General features: G+C 37.3%; 1 protein-coding gene across 13 annotated transcripts in view; it reads left to right on the forward strand.

Moving 5' to 3' along the window:
• LOC106175622 (dystrophin) overlaps positions 1 to 17378 on the forward strand; it is a 95539-nt gene that overhangs the window by 5445 nt on the left and 72716 nt on the right. For 11 of the 13 annotated variants that reach the window (XR_015332159.1, XR_015332160.1, XM_087002330.1 and 8 more), the window contains exons 3-16: positions 2219 to 2280; positions 3317 to 3409; positions 4084 to 4164; positions 6132 to 6224; positions 9931 to 10022; positions 10420 to 10500; positions 10893 to 11008; positions 11556 to 11734; positions 12165 to 12356; positions 13391 to 13572; positions 14367 to 14511; positions 14744 to 14831; positions 15244 to 15488; positions 17024 to 17206. Coding sequence is in view for 11 of the 13 variants with exons in the window: in XM_087002330.1 (XP_086858456.1) it covers positions 2219 to 2280; positions 3317 to 3409; positions 4084 to 4164; positions 6132 to 6224; positions 9931 to 10022; positions 10420 to 10500; positions 10893 to 11008; positions 11556 to 11734; positions 12165 to 12356; positions 13391 to 13572; positions 14367 to 14511; positions 14744 to 14831; positions 15244 to 15488; positions 17024 to 17206 (1832 nt within the window). In the remaining 2 variants the exon portion in view is untranslated. Of the gene's footprint in view, positions 1 to 342; positions 468 to 2218; positions 2281 to 3316; positions 3410 to 4083; positions 4165 to 4893; positions 5068 to 6131; positions 6225 to 9930; positions 10023 to 10419; positions 10501 to 10892; positions 11009 to 11555; positions 11735 to 12164; positions 12357 to 13390; positions 13573 to 14366; positions 14512 to 14743; positions 14832 to 15243; positions 15489 to 17023; positions 17207 to 17378 lie in introns of those variants that run through there. The other 2 variants (XM_087002335.1, XM_087002339.1) reach the window with 2 other exon arrangements.

A 17378-nucleotide genomic window follows, 5' to 3' on the forward strand; every position in this document is an offset into this window, starting at 1 on the left:
TCTCTCTCTCTCTCTCTCTCTCTCCTAAGGGTCCCTTGTAAAGATTTATGGGTCGTAAATGCTATCAGGTGGCACCATGAGATCTGAGTGGAGTGGACACACATTTAGTAGTTTGTCCCAACTCCCTGAAAAAGCTGACCAGCAGATTAGTACACCTGCTGATGTAACTGGCCAGTGTACAAACAGACAAATTTGGCCAGAGTAAATGTTATGGGCTCACAGCTTTACCTCAATGGAGGTTTAACTTGCTGTAGTGGTGGGTTAAATATTTGCTCAATGTTAAGCCCCCTTGGACTAAATTTGGGTTAGATCCTGCTTAGCATTTGAAAGGGCTTCAGATACATAGTTAAAGAATGTGCAAAGAATGTTATAATATGATAAAGCAAGTCCTGTACTTTTTGTACGTGTATGGTGTGGTGTAAAGGAACCCTGTATGGAGACGTATCCTTTGCTGCCTACAGAGCTAGGTAAGTGTTGGGCGATTTGTCACAATGTCCTAACTCCTGTCCTGGAGGTGATTACTTTGATTAACGAGGCCTGTATCGCAGCAACATTCCACTGCATTTTACCTTTGATCACTCTGACAGGTAGCTTCTGCAGTTATTTTAGGATGCATTCTGGTACCTTTTTTGTTTGAACTTGACACTAGTGATGTATTATTACAATTGTATTATTTCTTATCTTTTCTCTTTTTTTGCTGGAAGACATCTATTTGATATAGCAGATACCAGGGTGTAACTAAATGTCAAGAAGCATCCAGAGATTTCTGTACTACTATAGAAAATAGCTGCCAGAAAAAAATGTAAATTGCTGCCAAGGAAATATGTCATGAAAAAAATGTAGATTGAAAGATTAAATGTTTTTGAAGTTATTTTCCATGTCGCAGAACAACTAACAAGCTGCTCTGTAAAAAAATATTGGTGCATCTATTCCTGAGTTTTATTGTTGAAACTGTTCCAGTTAATATACATTGTCATGCTGAACCTGCTCATTAAATTAAACCAATTTCCCGGAGCCTCATGTTTATGTGGAAATAGGTTCATTAATCTAGGCAAAGTAATGTTATATGAGCAAATGACTATCCTCAACTGCCCTAATAATTTATAGTAGACTAGTGACCCAGGATTATGCACTTTCATATTACCAGATGTTTTGTGATACTGTAGGGTGTGATTACAGTGTGCCTCTGTGCCCAACTGATGCAATGGTATTTATTGCAATGAAATTTCAGGATGGAAACTTGTGTTCTGTTACCACTTTCCCATCAGTTTGTTTTTCTAGAGCGCCATTCTGTATAGAAAAATGTACCAGTTTAAGTATGTGATGAAGTAGCCGAGGTAATATTCAAGCCTGTGGCTATTAAACTGGAATGAACTTATAACCCTGTGATTGATGACCGAAGATACATTTGGCAGAATTAATTATCTTGTGAAATGTTATTTGTGGATTATCTGTACATGTTAAAAATATCTACACACAGACTGCTAATAATAGATGTGTAATTTAAATCAATATGAACTTGATAAAAGATAAAAAAAAAGAGCTCTAAGGGAAATAAATGAAGTCATTTTGTACCATATTGCAGGCCTACATGTATTCTGTATTTCTTATTGAAATTTAGAATAACTACATCATTGGCACTTACATTTCCTACATGTCAGCTCGAAGAAAATTCATGATTGAACTAGTCATCAAGATCTGACCTGGGCTCTGCAGATCCATAATCATCGATATTCCTGTGAATTATAAAGCTTAAACAAAATATAAATCATGATCATTGTGCAGTTTGTCATCTATTTCCTCCAAAAGCTCTGAAAGCTGACAGCACTCAAGTTAAAATGATGTATGTGCAGTGATAAACCACCTGTAAGAAAATAACGAGATGTAGTTGCTCAGGCAGACAGTGAGCCATGGTAATCAACAGCAGTTAAGCATAAGTATTCATTGGCGACATGACATACATGTCTGTCCATCAGGTAATAAGTGTGGCCCTATGTGTATGTGACATGATACACGTTTTGTCAACGTGTCTGCCACTGGTTTTATCAGCTCATTTGATCCATGTAGCTACCAACAGGTTGCCCTAAATGGGTCATGAATGACCTTCCCGATGAAAGAATGATTGTTTTCTGTCATTAAGATGGTGTTGAGCAAAAGAGCAAAATGTTGAGTGCTTTGTGTTTTGCGGAATATTTATATTCTAGGTATTCTGTTTCAGATGAGAGGGAGGATGTTCAGAAAAAGACATTTTTGAAATGGATTAATGCTCAGTTTTCAAAGGTAAGCCATTGCTTTGTGAGTAATTAATGCAATGATAAGCATGATATATGACTCATGGAAGGTGTATTTTTAATTATGGTTCTTTGGACAGTCATCTCAGTCTTTAAAATATTAATAAGAACTCTTATAATAATGGTTTTATTTAGTTGTAGTTTTTTATTTATTCATTTTTTTGAGGAGGTGGAGTCTGAATTTTTTGCTTATATGTGGTTAATGACTGGCACTCAGAATTCTAAAAACAAACAAACCATTTCAATTAGGTATTAAGCTTATCCGACTTGTGTGTACAGTAGGATTACTACTGTGATATCCCTCCCCACTCACACATACCCCCCCCCCCCACACACACACACAGAGTGGTGGTCAGTACACTGGAATTATTCTACCAACAAATGTGTGTTGATGTCATTTTAACCATGAAAAATGTGTTTTACATCTAAAAGATAAAGATATACATTTGAAGTTAATAAATATACAAAACTGAGAGCCATTTTTTGTATTTTTTTAGAACAGTTTCCTTTTCAGGATATTTTTGATGTATTACTGAACGTTCTGCAATTGTATGGAATATTATTGAATCACCTACATTGGTAATAGTACCTCTAATAATGTTAGAATCTCTGCACACCTGTGCACAATACATATTGTAAATTGCTGAAATATGAGTTTCTAGTTCTAAGGTTTTTGCTTAATTGGGAGATGATATTTTTAAGATTACAGAAAAAAATCTGATGCAAAAACAGATATCGCATATTTAGTGTAATGTCACAGGAGCACACTTCAGCTCATAGCATGTTATCATATCCAACACATTGCCACAACTAACACACTGACCCCATCAGCCTAATAGCTTGCTGTCACATCTAACACAATGATAGAAGTAGCACGCTACAGTCAAAGCTTGCTGTCACATCTGGGATTTTAACTGTATCCAACGTAATGAAACAGGTAGCACCATGTACCTATAAGCATGTCGTTATGTTCAAATCGGCTATCACATAAACCGGGACCTTGCATATTTGTATTTACCTTCTAGACCAACCACCCTCCTATCCAGGACCTCATAGAGGACTTAAAGGATGGGACTCACCTCCTGGCTCTGCTGGAAGTGTTAACAGAGAGATTCTTGGTAAGTTGATGTCCTGGAACAAAGCACCTTGTGACTTGGTGCAGTCCTAAAACATGGAAGTTAAACTGAAAAAGCTGGATATACTTGTATAAGAGTAGGCTATAAATGCAAGCAGAATGGTAGTGTTTTGTTACTCTCTAGTTTAACATGTGTTTGATTAGACAAAATTAGATCATTTGATGTGTTGTGTTTACTATAACAAGAGATAATACTGTGATCAGAGAATGATTGGATTTTCGGCTGTGAGGAAAGTACTTCTAAGCTGTTAATATTCGTGGAGAAGTTTCTTTGATTTGCTCTTTGAATAAGAATTTTAGCACATGGAAGTGCCTTATCAGTTAAGCGGCAATCACTTTGCCCTAAATAGAACTAAGCTTTAAAATTTATACACATGGTCATATTCATTGTAGTCAAACATTCAGCAGGTGGAATGTGTTTGCTGCAAATTGCTCTTGGGAGTAAAATTTGATAAATGTGTCACAACAACAAATGGGTAATTGACAAAAACACGAAGGGAAGTTGAACAAATTAAATATGCGCTGAAATACTGGGTCAGTCATGTGATGCAAATATTGGTGGGGGGGGGGAGTAGGTAGTAAATACAGTTGAGTTCAGTATCAGATAACTGAAATAAAAACATGTTTTTTTTCTAACTATATACTCTTTTTTTTTAGAAACCTGAAAGAGGACGAATGAGAGTTCACCATCTTAATAATGTAGACCGAGTGATCCAAATCCTTAATCACAGTTACAATGTAAGTAGTTAACAGTACACTGCAATAGGTGGCACTGCAGTTTGTATTGAAAACCTATGTTTTATTATTTATGTTTTAGTTCTTAGAAAACGTAATGCCGTAAAGCCACATACTGAAAGATGATCATTTTGACAGTAAACTGTTGGACGATATTCAAGTGAAGCAAGTATACTCTATATACCCAAAGTTGTTTAAATCCTGGATTTGGGTGTATATGCATCTTTGGCTTAGCACTCACTAAGGGAGAATCAGAAGGAGATTGATGCTCTGAGCTACTGTGTTCAATTTGATGAAAGAAGGTGAAAGTAAATAAATGATTCAGCCAGGAGGTACTAAACATGTAAGATGACTTTTGAATAAGCTGGTGTCTAATTCCAGCATCTGCCAACCCAAGCCAGACAAAGAAATTAATGTAGAACAGCTCCAGTTTTTATAATGCAGGGAGAACTTCAAAAAGTGTTGATATTCAGAAAGCAGAACTTCAAAAAGCTGTCAGTTTCATATCATTGTCAGTGCTTGTAATTAAGGAAATTGGAAACATTTCCATAAGTGGTTCACCAGGAATGCTGATCCCGTTGTGTACAAAAAAATAAGTGCTGTGGCTGTCATTCTCAACCAAGTTCTGACATAGTCGACTTTGTTGTGTTTCTGTAAAAGGTTTTTGTGAAGGCTTTGTGGTGTGGATCCAGATGTGAGCCGCCTATGCCTCGGAATGGCTGGCATGCACGTAAGGTAAATCAGTACTGACTCAAGAAGGCTTGCGCTAATTGAAAGCATCCAGTACTGGGATATAGACTGCAGCAGCCTCACAAGTCACACCTCCTGTCCTCTTACTGATCTGCCTCACTTAGCTATCCAGGGGCTCTTTTTTTCTCCGTCATCTGGCTGTTAACTGGTGAAAGGGTAAGTGTTGTCAGTGTGTAGAATGAGTAGTGCTCATTTATGCAGTTGTAAGATGGTTTGAATTGCTGGCGTGTTTGGTGCAGGTAACGGTTTGGAAGAGTTGGTGAGTTAGCATGTTGGGGATAAAGAGCCAGTCAGCAGACAAGAGGGAGGAGAAGCTGTTTAAGAGATTCATGCTACGCATAAATTGTTTTAAATGTGCCAGGTGTACAGGGCATTGGAGGAACATTAAGCACTGATACCAGGAGATGAATAAGGCTTTTACAAATACAATTAACATCTGATCTAAGATTTATAACCATCTCTTCATTGGGGTAGGCCGCCAAGGTAATATTATAATATTGTGGATCCTCTGTTATGTATTGAAGGCTGCTTGAATCATCTGAAGACAAAGAACATGCCCTAAACATGGGGATGTCTTGAGGCCACTGAGAAGAAGATACTAGTATGTCTGCTAACCTGGAGCGGAAGTATGATAAAGTTTCCAAAGATATTTGAACCCATAGTCATTGTTGGGAGAAAAGGCCTTCAGTATACCAAGTGTCGAGTTTCCATTTCTCTCTCCTTGGGTCGTCCCATCTCTTGTTTTTAGGGCCTCCTGTGGTGTCTTATCAGCAGTTATCTGGATAAATAGAAGGGAACATTTCAGGCTAATTTGGCAATTTCTGAGTTTTATTAATGTCAGTAGGTCGGTGGGTCTTACAATGCATGGAGAGCACACGCCTGCTTTTTTATGCATTCAATACGTGACGAGCACTCCTCGCCACTTGAGGTGGAAAAGTATAGTAAAATATCAAACCACTTCAAGTTCTTAGGGAAAGGTGAAAGTGGAAGAACGTTATCGGAGAATGATTTCCTTTCCCTTTTTTATGCTAATTAATTTACAGGAAATGAGTGTGTTATTTGCAATCAGTATACACAATTGTGTGTTTGTAGATGCTGACAAGCCAGTCCTGTGGGTAATGTTACACCTAGAATGGCTGTGAGATTGAGAGCAACATTTGCTGTGTGCTGTGAATTTCAATGAGGAAGTTAAAACAACCCTTTTTCTGTTGGCTTTTCAGATTCGATTGGTGAATATCAGCAGTAATGATATAGTAGATGGTAACCCCAAACTTGTCCTGGGCCTTGTCTGGAGTATCATATTACATTGGCAGGTAGGTATTAATGAATTTAATATAGAAATATTAGGGAGGCAAGTGCTATATATACATGTACATGGCTATACTTGACCTGATCTTAGCAAATTACACAATGAAACAAGTAATCATGATGGTACTATGTTAATCCTATTAAAAAATCAGTAGGTTTTTGTCCTATTACTATGAATTGGCAAACAATGCATTGTATAAGTGTGAAAGGGCTATATCTACATCCAGGCCCACATGATTACAGTGGCAGGCAAGTAAAAAAAGTACTATGAAGTAAAACATTTGATGACTGTCCAGATATTGGCAGGCAATTGCATGTAATCATAGCCTCATAAAGTCATAAATTGATGCATAAATGTCATCATGTTTGGTTGACAGGCCTGTCATAATCCAAAGTTTTTACGACTCCAGAAAGTCTTGTGTTATATTATGTGGGCTGGCAAGTAGTTAAAGCAACCATGTGGTATAAGCATGATTAACACTTTCCTTAGACACCACAAATTATTTTGACAGGAAGATCTTTGATGCAGAGTACCACATTGCACTGTTTTTGTTTCTGTTTTTGTTTTGGTACATAAATGCCCTCAGAAAACTTGTTTAAAAGAATGTATTCGTGAATTTATGTGTGTGTGTGTGTGTGTGTGTGTGTGTGTGTGTGTGTGTGTGTGTGTGTGTGTGTGTGTGTGTGTGTGTGTGTGTGTGGTGATAACAGCACTCAGTAGAGTTTAACAAAACAAAGTAGGTGTTCAAATAACAATTTGCAGCGGGTTTGTCCTCTCAGGTTGGCACAAGAAATGTTGATGATAGAGCAGCAACATCCTGCAATAATTGTGAATTAAGTTATATTGCTTGCAATATATTATACAGCAGAACAAAATTAGGTCCATGGGGTGGCTGCTAAATGTTGGTTATGATATGACATTTTAGGTGAAGAAAAAGAGATTAACACAGAATGAGTCTAAAATTTATGCTTTTAGATCTTCATGGTTTATACAAGTTAGCAAGTTCGTGGAGGACATAAAAAAACTCTTATTTTGGTATTCTTTGCTATTCTTGTTGAGATTTTAAAAGTGCAAATGCCAATTCTAGGCATCAGTAAATTTGGTTTTCCTTTTAAAAAAATTCTGTGAATTATGTAAGTGTTGGACATAATAAAGTCACTTTTTTTTTTTTTGCATAATTGTCAATGCATCAAAGAATGACTTTTGAATCTGGTACTGCTTGTTGAGATGTTTATGGTAGACATGCCAGCGCTGGACATTACAAGTAGACAAGATGAAGCCTCCTGCAGGGCATTAGAGTACAGCTGTAAATTGTTGCAGCGTCTGCCATTTAATCTACCTGGTAGAGTATATAAACTGTTGTTAACAGGAGAAGTTCTGTGGGTCATTGAGTTGGAGCAAGGCAGTTCCTGAAGTTTCATCCTTATGAAGGAGTGTGTTTTACCCATCTTGGACCTGGCATAATAAAGCAAGTGTTTACATTCAGTAAGGGTTGCTTCAGAAGTGTTTTGAGGTTTACTGTGGTGGGTATTACCCAGGCTGTTGTAACATGATGCTCAAGAGGACCACTAGAGCTGCTAACACCAACATACCTCCTTATCAAATGTAAGGTTCTGCAGAGAGCTGGAATAATTTAATCTAGATTTTTGTGGAAAAAAAACTGCCAGGTTTGATAATACACTTTGGCTGTGCTCCATGAGTTGTGGAGAGCAAGCGAGCTCCATCACTCTGTACTTGGAAATGCTTGGTAAATAAACGAAGTTTCCTAGGAGCTTTGCTTGACTGTGTGGTTGGCTGGGGGGCATAAGCACTGTGAGGGTCTACCATTTTACATGACGGCCTGAGTATCTGAGCAACCACTACAGAGATTGGAATACAAGAAAGTAGATAGGTAAATAATTCACAGGGGAGGGGGTTTTGAATGACCATCAGTCATTCTAGCTTTTGATTGAATGTGTTGGCAGGAATTATATGGAAATGCATCAACATGCATATTTCAGATATGGGGAAAGATAAAACTGTAGTGTTTGATAATCCTCAGAGGTATTTGTTTTCAACCTAAAGTTTGGGAATACAATCTGTCCAAGGAGGATAATGCTATAATCTATGGGTATAGTAGACATGTGTTTTCAGTGGAGAATTACATTGAGAATTAAACATCTCTGAGTAATCTTAATGCCAAGATTCATGCCGAGGGACTTTCTGGTGAGTTCTGATTCTCCCATCACTGGACACGTGTTACAGGAGTAGTAGATTCCAGGTAAATGCGACCGTGTAATTTAGACATGGAATTGATAGCAGAGGAATTGATTGGAATGTGGTCCATGCTGCCCCTTCCATACCGAGCAAGAGATACATCACCACAGGCGATGGAGTGAGCAAAGGTGGAATGCCAGATATGATATGCTTTATTAATGGCACAACTAATGCTACTAGAATACTTGAAACAATCTGCTTTATTTTCACATAGAAAATCCTATTTAATCCTTTTTTAACCAAACATCCCTTATAATTTATTATTTCTTGCATAGTGTGTGATTTACAATGTCTGCCTTAGATGAACCTTGAATGCCGATGTTGATAATAACCCATGGCAATCTTCATACACAGAGTGGGATTTTTTTATGACTACTTATTGCTGTCATTTGGCATATTCTTTGCCTGTTAATTGTTGGCAGCTTTAGTTGACACTGATCATGTTCAAGTCGTTAATGAACGTTAAAGGTCTGCACATTAAATGGACTGCTGTGCAAATGAATAAAACATTCCAACAAAAGAAGATGGATTGTTGTGCAAATGCTTTATTGCAGTGGAAATGAAGATGTGCTTTGAAAATGAACCCCAGATGACAGTTAAACTGTTTAAGTTCTCGCAAAGGGTAGTTTGCTGGATTCTGTAAATCAAGCAAATTGGCAGAGAATCAAGTCAGAAATCTTGTGATTTTTAGGTACTCTTTAATATAACACATACACACACATGCCAAAGACTGGAATTGTAAGTAGTATATTAAGTATGTATATCTTATGCCACAGTATATTTAATGTTCTAAGCTGCCATTTAGTCAGAAAGTTTATGCAGTAATGTTGTGTTTGGATGATAAGAGTGCCTATGAAATAACCAGCATCATTTTGTCATTCTTCTTTTTAACTGATTTTCCCTAATATTAGCAAGGAGGCGTGGCCTTGTATAACAGACAAAAAACTTTTGCACCTAGACATTTTCACTGTAATGTGTATATTTCCGTGGTAATGATCAGAGCTGACATGCTCTCTGCAGGGACTGTTTATGCAGAGGGCAATTTTACTTGGGGTAAAATGAAATGGTATTTATTTTAGCCAATCTGAAATAGATATCTCGTTGTTTCTCGCTTCAAGAAGACAATTAATTTTAATTGGACTTTCCTTTCTGCACAGTTGGATATTAAAATTCTAGTTTTGAACAGGATAAGAAGTACTACAAGGTAGGGTAGAGTATTAAGCTGCATATTGATTGGGTTGTATTTAACTTGCAAGGGCTGGTTACCTGTACTTAATGCTGGCCAATGGGTTATAGCCCTGTTATAATAACTGCAGTCTGAGTTTCCCAGCAGTCTGCACAATGGTTGGAGAGATGTTTTGTGTTATCCTAGGCATTCTATGGGGTTATTTACACACATGCCTAACATATTGACATGGTTTATAAACCAAGCTCCTGTGTTTTTACTTTACCAGGTCAAAGATGTTTTGAAAGGGATCATGGCAGATCTGCAGCAGACAAACTTGGAGAAAACCTTGCTGGCTTGGTGTCGCCAGTCAACCCAAGGGTAGGTAGATCACTGTCACAGCAAGCACACTGCCATAGCTTAACACATTGTCACAGCCAGCACACTGTCACTGCAATCACACAGCTAAAACACTGTCACACTCTGCAGAAAATATCCCTAACAAGATTAGGTCAAAATAAGGACATGCATTTTGATGTCACACCCGATGTGGTGTTACATCTTCTAATACATTAATTCAAATTGGTCTACTTAAACACATTCTGCCGTAGACCAACTTAACTGGCACAGTTCCACCCTTAAACACAGGGGTCTGTTTTTAGTTCCATTGTTATTGTGTGGAATACAACAAACTAACTTGATGCTGTTAAGTATATTGTCTCAACCAGTCTTGTGATGAAGTTCACATTTTTGTGACCATTGTGTTGTGTTTTTTTAGCTATCGTGGAGTAGATGTCAGGAACTTTACCACTAGCTGGAGGGATGGACTGGCATTTAATGCTTTACTTCATAGATTTAAGTAAGTGGATGTGTGGAGAACAAACCGAGTTGCACTTTTGGGGAAAAGTTTCATTTTATGATGATATGAAGCTGCCTTTGAAATTTTATTAATACCATATGTTTGAATGGAATATTATGTAGCATCTGTTCATTTATAGATCCCCAGCTAGAAAGAAAATTATAATATTTTGTATCTCTTTTTAAGGATAGGTGTGATCTAAATTTTTACGGTTGTGTGCTTATTATTTCTGAAAATTTATATTTTACTGCCTCTATGATAGCACCTTGAAACAAAGGAAACTGACGGCCAAAAGTGTGTTAAATATATGCTATTTCAAAGGCAACCATGACTTTGTAGCAAAAACGGTTACCTCAAATTTGATAACACATCTTTGTTTAATCTCTATTTAGCCCTCAGTTGTTTAACTTTGATGAGTTGCTAAGCAACAACAATGAAAGCAATCTGGAGCATGCCTTTCAAGTTGCCTATGAACACTTGGGAATCGAGAAACTGCTCGACCCAGAAGGTAAGAACAAAAAATTAGGGCTATTGTTTATATTAAGTCACCTTTGTAGGGTAAACTCATATTGTTTAAATTGAGAGAAGTGTAACTGTTTATTTCTGGAAACACTGCTTTTTATGAACCATCTATTTTTGGAAGTCCATATTTGATTTTTACCTCATAAGAATTTGACCCAGTGTTGACCTGGGTCATTTATTATATTTTTAACAGATGATGATGTGTTTAAACAGTAGGTAGTCTTTCCATTTTTATGATTTGAGAGAACATAAAAACCAAGCCCTTCTGGTTGATGAAGTGTTCAATGTCTATAACATCATTCAGTGCTGGGGCTCTTTCATGGTGAAATGGGACCTGGAGGCGGTATTCTATGAAATGGACAACCACCAGGCCAAATGGGGACTGTGTTTCTCTGGTTGAATGGATTCTTAATACTCCACAGCACTGTGTACTTGAATTTCAGTAATTTCCTTCAGTGAATTTGAGCTGTTTATACATGGACTTCCCAGGCAGTTAAATCCCCCATTGTAAAACAAACTGATATTTCTTACAGATGTGAATGTAGATTGCCCAGATAAGAAGTCTGTTATGATGTACTTGATGTGTTTGTTCCAAGTCCTGCCTCACTCTAGTATTGTGATAGAGGACTCGGACAACATGTCTACTACCTCAGATCTAGTCTCAGTCAGCACACACACCAGTAAGCAGCTTCACCATGCTTCTGCACATGAGGTAAGAGTGTCATTGTCACATTGGCCTCGTTCAGAACAGTGGACTAACTAGTCCGATGGCCAAATATGGCCGACCCACTTGAATATTCCCCATGGGATAGCTATTCAGTGTCTATTAGCAGGGCCATATTTGGCCCTTGGACTAGTTAGTCCCCTATTCTGAATGGGGCCATTATCATGTCTGAGAAACTGTCACAGCCAATGCATTGTCACACATAACACACTGCCTAACCAAAAAATGCCCATGCAGCAAGTAGCTTCACCCTTCCTTAAAACAATTAAGAAAAGGTCCAGCAAATCTACATCCTGATATGGTGCTTTATCTAAATCAGCACTTGTACATGGTATAAAATGCAAGGTACATATAACTTAGCTGGATCTTTGTTCACCATTGCATTATTAATTGCCTATGCCTTGTTTTCATATTCCAGACTATGTCTCTGAGTTCTGAGTCCAGTGCAATGAGTGGCACAGTCAGTGTGAGCTCTATAGATCTTAATTCGTACCAAGAATCACTGGAGAATGTAATAGAATGGCTGCTGAAGGCCGAGACAACATATGAAGGCATGGGAGACATTGGCAATGATGTTCTTCAGGTCAAGGACCAGTTCCATGTACATGAGGTATGGCTTGTTTGGCTTAGAGGCATTTACCAAAAGAACTGGAGGGATAATTGTACAAAGAGCTTTTTATGATTTATGTGAAGGGGGTTTGTCACCTCAGCTGATTCTCATTGTGCATTTTTCTGTTGACTGTTTGTAAAGCGCAGTGTTGGTCAGGGATTGTGTTTTGTTAGTGTGTTTTATGGTCACTCGTGTTATAATCATTTATAACATTCAGGTGTAGGTCTCTTAGTACGTAATGAAATCCACAGAGGGCAGTCGGATGTTTTGACCAGAAACAAAAGGGTTTTTAACTGCCTTGAAATGTCAGTATCTGGATGACATTTAAAGAGCACAGAAAAGAAAGATGTCTGGTAAACAGACTAACATTTTTCAAAGAATTGTTAAGGGATTAATTTTTTCTTGGCTATCCACTATTGTTATCATGGAATTCCCATTGACCCCATTAGCTAAGGCAGTATGTTAAATGTTAAACCACAAACTGCAAGCTGCACAGACTAAATGACTTCTGCTCCTGTTTTTAAAGCTGTTTCTTGGTTTACTAAGTGTGCCTGTGCAAGACTTGCCACTGTTTTTTTAGAGGCTAAAACATTACTTTCCTTTACCAGGGAATACATAAGACTAAACAAGAATTGGCAATAATCCAAGCCTTTGCATCTATTGGTATTAAACTAATGATTTTTTAAAACTGTAGAGTAAATTTGTGTCAAAACTGGTTTTATCTGTTTATTTTGAAATATTTGTTTTTTTATCCTTTCTCTAGAATAAACCATAGCAATTATCATAAGAGATCATGGGATTCATTAGAAAATATGACATTCATTTACTTAAGAATATTTGAAATCATTGAAATAAGGCATTTTGTCTCTCCAGCATTAGGGGTTGATCTCACCCAAGAATGTAAGTGATATTTGGACACTAGCTTAGGGTAAATGACCTATTATCTCTCTGTAATCAGTACAGATGGCGTTGCTTAAGTTTTTAAGTAATATAATCATGTAAAGAAAGAAAGAAACCTGCTTTATTTCTCCCAGGACTTCATGATGGAGCTGACCAAGCACCAGGGTAATGTGGGTAATGTCCTGCAGGAGGGGAACCACCTCATTAGTGACGGCAAGATAACAGAGGAGGAAGAGAACCAGATACGCATGCAGATGAGCCTCCTTAATGAACGCTGGGAGAAACTTCGTGTTAGTGCCATGGACAGACAAACAAAGTAAGAAACAGGATATAAAGGCCTGATGTAATCAGTGATGAGAAAATTTAATGCTGAAATAATAGGACCATGATTTTACTTTTACTGATTGTTGGTAGATTGCTTGGTTGGTTAGTTTGATTTGATTATGTGTAAAATGTTTAGTGCCTACTAAACTGTGTTCATTTCCATTTCTGACCTATGTTTAGCTTGGTTTTATGGTCTTTGCAGTAGATTGCTAATGACACCTGCTTTTTAAAGCAAAATTCTGGACATTATCTGCTTTGACTTCCAAGTTCAGGAAGTAAAAAAAAAAGGCATGAAGAGTGCTTTGAACTCTCTCTCACCTTTCAATCTTTGCAAGATCAGACACACCACTTTTTGATGAAGCTAGAAGCTGTTTTGTGGCAATTTTGAGTGGAAGAAAGAAATTTGCAGCTTTTCTCCCTTTTCTGTTCTGTTTGTACCCTGTCTGCTCCCAACTGATGTGTTTCTTGCACATTTGACATCCTCATTAACATAAAATAATAAGGGAATGACAGGTGCTTCCAAAGGTTTTGTGCTTCATCACTTCCCCTTTTTCTAATTTACATCCATTTCATGAGATTTACTCGTTGGCTGTTAGTGCCTAGATCTCTGTCTTGTCTGTCAGTTCTATATATATTTTTGTGTGTGTGTGTGTGTTCCAAATTTCAACAAACACTGATGGAGCTAATTTACATCCATTTCAGCAGATTTATTTTTTGGCTGTTACCGTGCCTAGATCTCTGTCTTGTCTTTCAATTCTATATATTTTGTGTGTGTGTGTGTTCCAGACTTCAACAAACACTGATGGAGCTTCAGCAGAAGCAGCTGGACCAACTTGCCACTTGGCTGGAGAAGATGGAGAAGAAGATGGAGAGGCATGAACCAGTGGCCAGTGACCTGGAGGTGCTGCACAGACAGGTGGATGAACATAAGGTAAATACTAGCTCTCTTTCAAATGGAATATAAAGGAATTGGTCTTCACTGAAACGTATAATTTTTATTTTAAAATATCAGTTAAACTGAATGTATTTATTAAGCTTTTGTAACAGGTTACGCATTCTTTTGTTGATGTTTGGCTGGATTTCTTGTATCATGCCATTGCTATCATTAAACAGTTATTTGTGATAACTTCTTTGATATATATATATTTTTTACTTTTTACTAGCAATTACAAGAAGAGGTTGAATCAGAGCAAGAGCAAGTCAACAGCCTTCAGAATATGGTGGTGGTTGTGGATGAAGGATCAGACTCATGTAAGTTATCACATTGTCACCAGGCACACCTGATGCATTGATGTCACCCACCACAATCATACATACATCATATAACACAGAAAACATAAACAATTACCATCACCACCACCAGCAGCAGCTTCAGGGCCCTAGCGTTGGTGCATTATTGAATGCTGCCCCAGTTGTCTCTACCTCTTAGTCTGGTGCAAAGACTTGGGTTCAGGCAAGCTGCTCAGCAATGTTTTCTGCCCATTTCCTTCTTTGCCTACCTCTTCATCTGCCACCCTGGACAGGACCTTAGAAGGATGGCTTTAAAAAATCCATTACTTCTCGTTACAAACAGTCATTGCACCCCAAAAAGTCATCACTCACAATCAAACAAATAGTGATGGCAGTTTATAATTCTATATATATTTGTGTTTATGTGTTCCAGCCTACCAGGCCCTGGAGGAGCAGCTGGACTCCCTGGGCCAGCGCTGGACTAATGTTTGTAAGTGGGTAGAGGACCAGTGGTCAAATCTGCAGGATGTACTCAAGAAATGGGAGGTCTACTCAAATGAGAAAAATAAGTTTGGAACTTGGCTACTGGAAAAGGAGGAAGTTTTAGGCAGAATGCGGCTGGTCAACATGTCTGATCTGACCCCAGATGAAGTACTGGGAGAAGTGAAAAAACTCAAGGTAAACTTGATTCTCTGTAATGATGATATAAGCAAGTTGAATAACTAAGGCTATTACACACAAATTTCAAACATGGCACTTATTCTTAAATCTTATACTTATATAGAATTTATCATAGCATTTTCACTTATTTGCTGAAATGTACATTCTCAGCACAGCTATTTTGAGCATTTGAGCTTCCTTTTTAGGATGCAATAGAAAAAACATTTAGTTGGGAAGCAAAATAAATCAGTTTTATTTGAATTTAGTGAGACAGTATCCTAGTTCATTATCGTCTTTGTTAATGATGTCCAGAAGATGGCAAAATGCCTTTTTATCTCAGTCAAAATTATAAGAGTCAATATATAGTTTTTCAAAATACTTCATGAACACAATCTTTGATTGACTACCTCAGTAAAATATGAGGCACATTGATTCTTATCTTAAATGAAGTTTCTTTGAAAGATTAACTATAGATAGCTTGACAAATTTGAATAAATCCCCCTTTCTTTCATTTCATTCATTTATATAGAATATACATTTGTGTGGTATGATGAATCCATGCTGCAGCTAAAACTGGATTTGAATTTCCCCTGTGTAAGATATGTTCTATGTGTAATTATTTCTGACACAGATGTAGGTAATTTAAAGTGATAGAGTGCATTTATATTGGCAATATTTCAAACTGCGGGATTCCAGTAATTACTTTTTTCTGGGGTTTTCCAAGGAATCTTGTACTTATATGAATATCAGTACTAAAACAGTTGTTGTGGTGAATTTCCAAAAAAAAGTTCCTTGATGAAAAGTGAAAGTGCAAATTTTAATAGATTTAATTGCTCACAAATGCCATGACATTTTATGCCCAGTTAAAAAAATTGTAAGGGTCACTTTCTTAAAGGTCCAGCAGAAGGGTTTCAAATTTAATCAGTACTGTCATATATACCTGGTTTGTTTGATGAGTCATGCACATCTGGTCCATGTCATGTATATTTAGAGTAAGACTGGAGATTCAACTGCTATGCTACTAAACAACAAAACCAGCATTTTTTTTATTAAGGAGGAAGAGTTAGCATGATTATCAAATTAAAAGCTTACCTATAATTAATTACATTAATCGAAAATGTGAATCGATAGAAATAAGTACTGGCAGACAGGCCATCATTCTTCATTTATGTTTGTGTAATTTGGTGACATGATGTGTTAAGTGGTGATTAATATCCATTTTGTAATTAAATGAACAGCAAATGAAAAGTTGACTTTCTTACTCAGTTTTATTTTTTCTTATTATCAAAAAGAAAAAAATACAGCTTTGCAAATCATTGTTCAAAACTTTTTTTTTATCAGAAAATGACTTTTCAAAATTGTTTCATCCATCAAGGACATAAACAACACCACAGGACAACTCATTACACTTCTCCACTCACCACTAGCCGGTGCTTAATCTCCATCTTTTAGAAATAAAATGCCATTTGATTGATATATTTCCCCTTTTGAAGTAACCATCTGAAGACTTATGAGATAGCTGTCAGTGATTCCTTCTTCTCGTTTTGTTCCAGGCCATTGAACAAGACATGGATGTTCAGGTTCAGAGATTTGATAAGCTGAACGAAGCAGGCCAGGTATTAGTGCAACATGTGGGAAATGATCCTGCTGCTGTACAGAGACTGACCAATCAGTTGGAGGAGTTTCAGGAGCGCTGGGAGAACTTGGTGCAACAGATGGAGTGGCAAAGCAAAGAGGTACGAGACAATGCAATGTCGCAGTGTGTATAGCAATAACTCATCAGGACCAGATGTATACTTGAACTTTATTTTTTCAGAATTGTGGTATTTATGTCACTGTGGGAAGTGTGATGCATTCCGGTGAAAGGGCTGGTTAGGTGAAGAGATTTTATAAATGTAGAAATGTGTT

The sequence above is a fragment of the Lingula anatina genome, chromosome 1 (assembly GCF_051362555.1).
Source record: "Lingula anatina isolate TDL-2025a chromosome 1, LinAna3.0, whole genome shotgun sequence".
NCBI lineage: Eukaryota > Metazoa > Brachiopoda > Lingulata > Lingulida > Lingulidae > Lingula > Lingula anatina.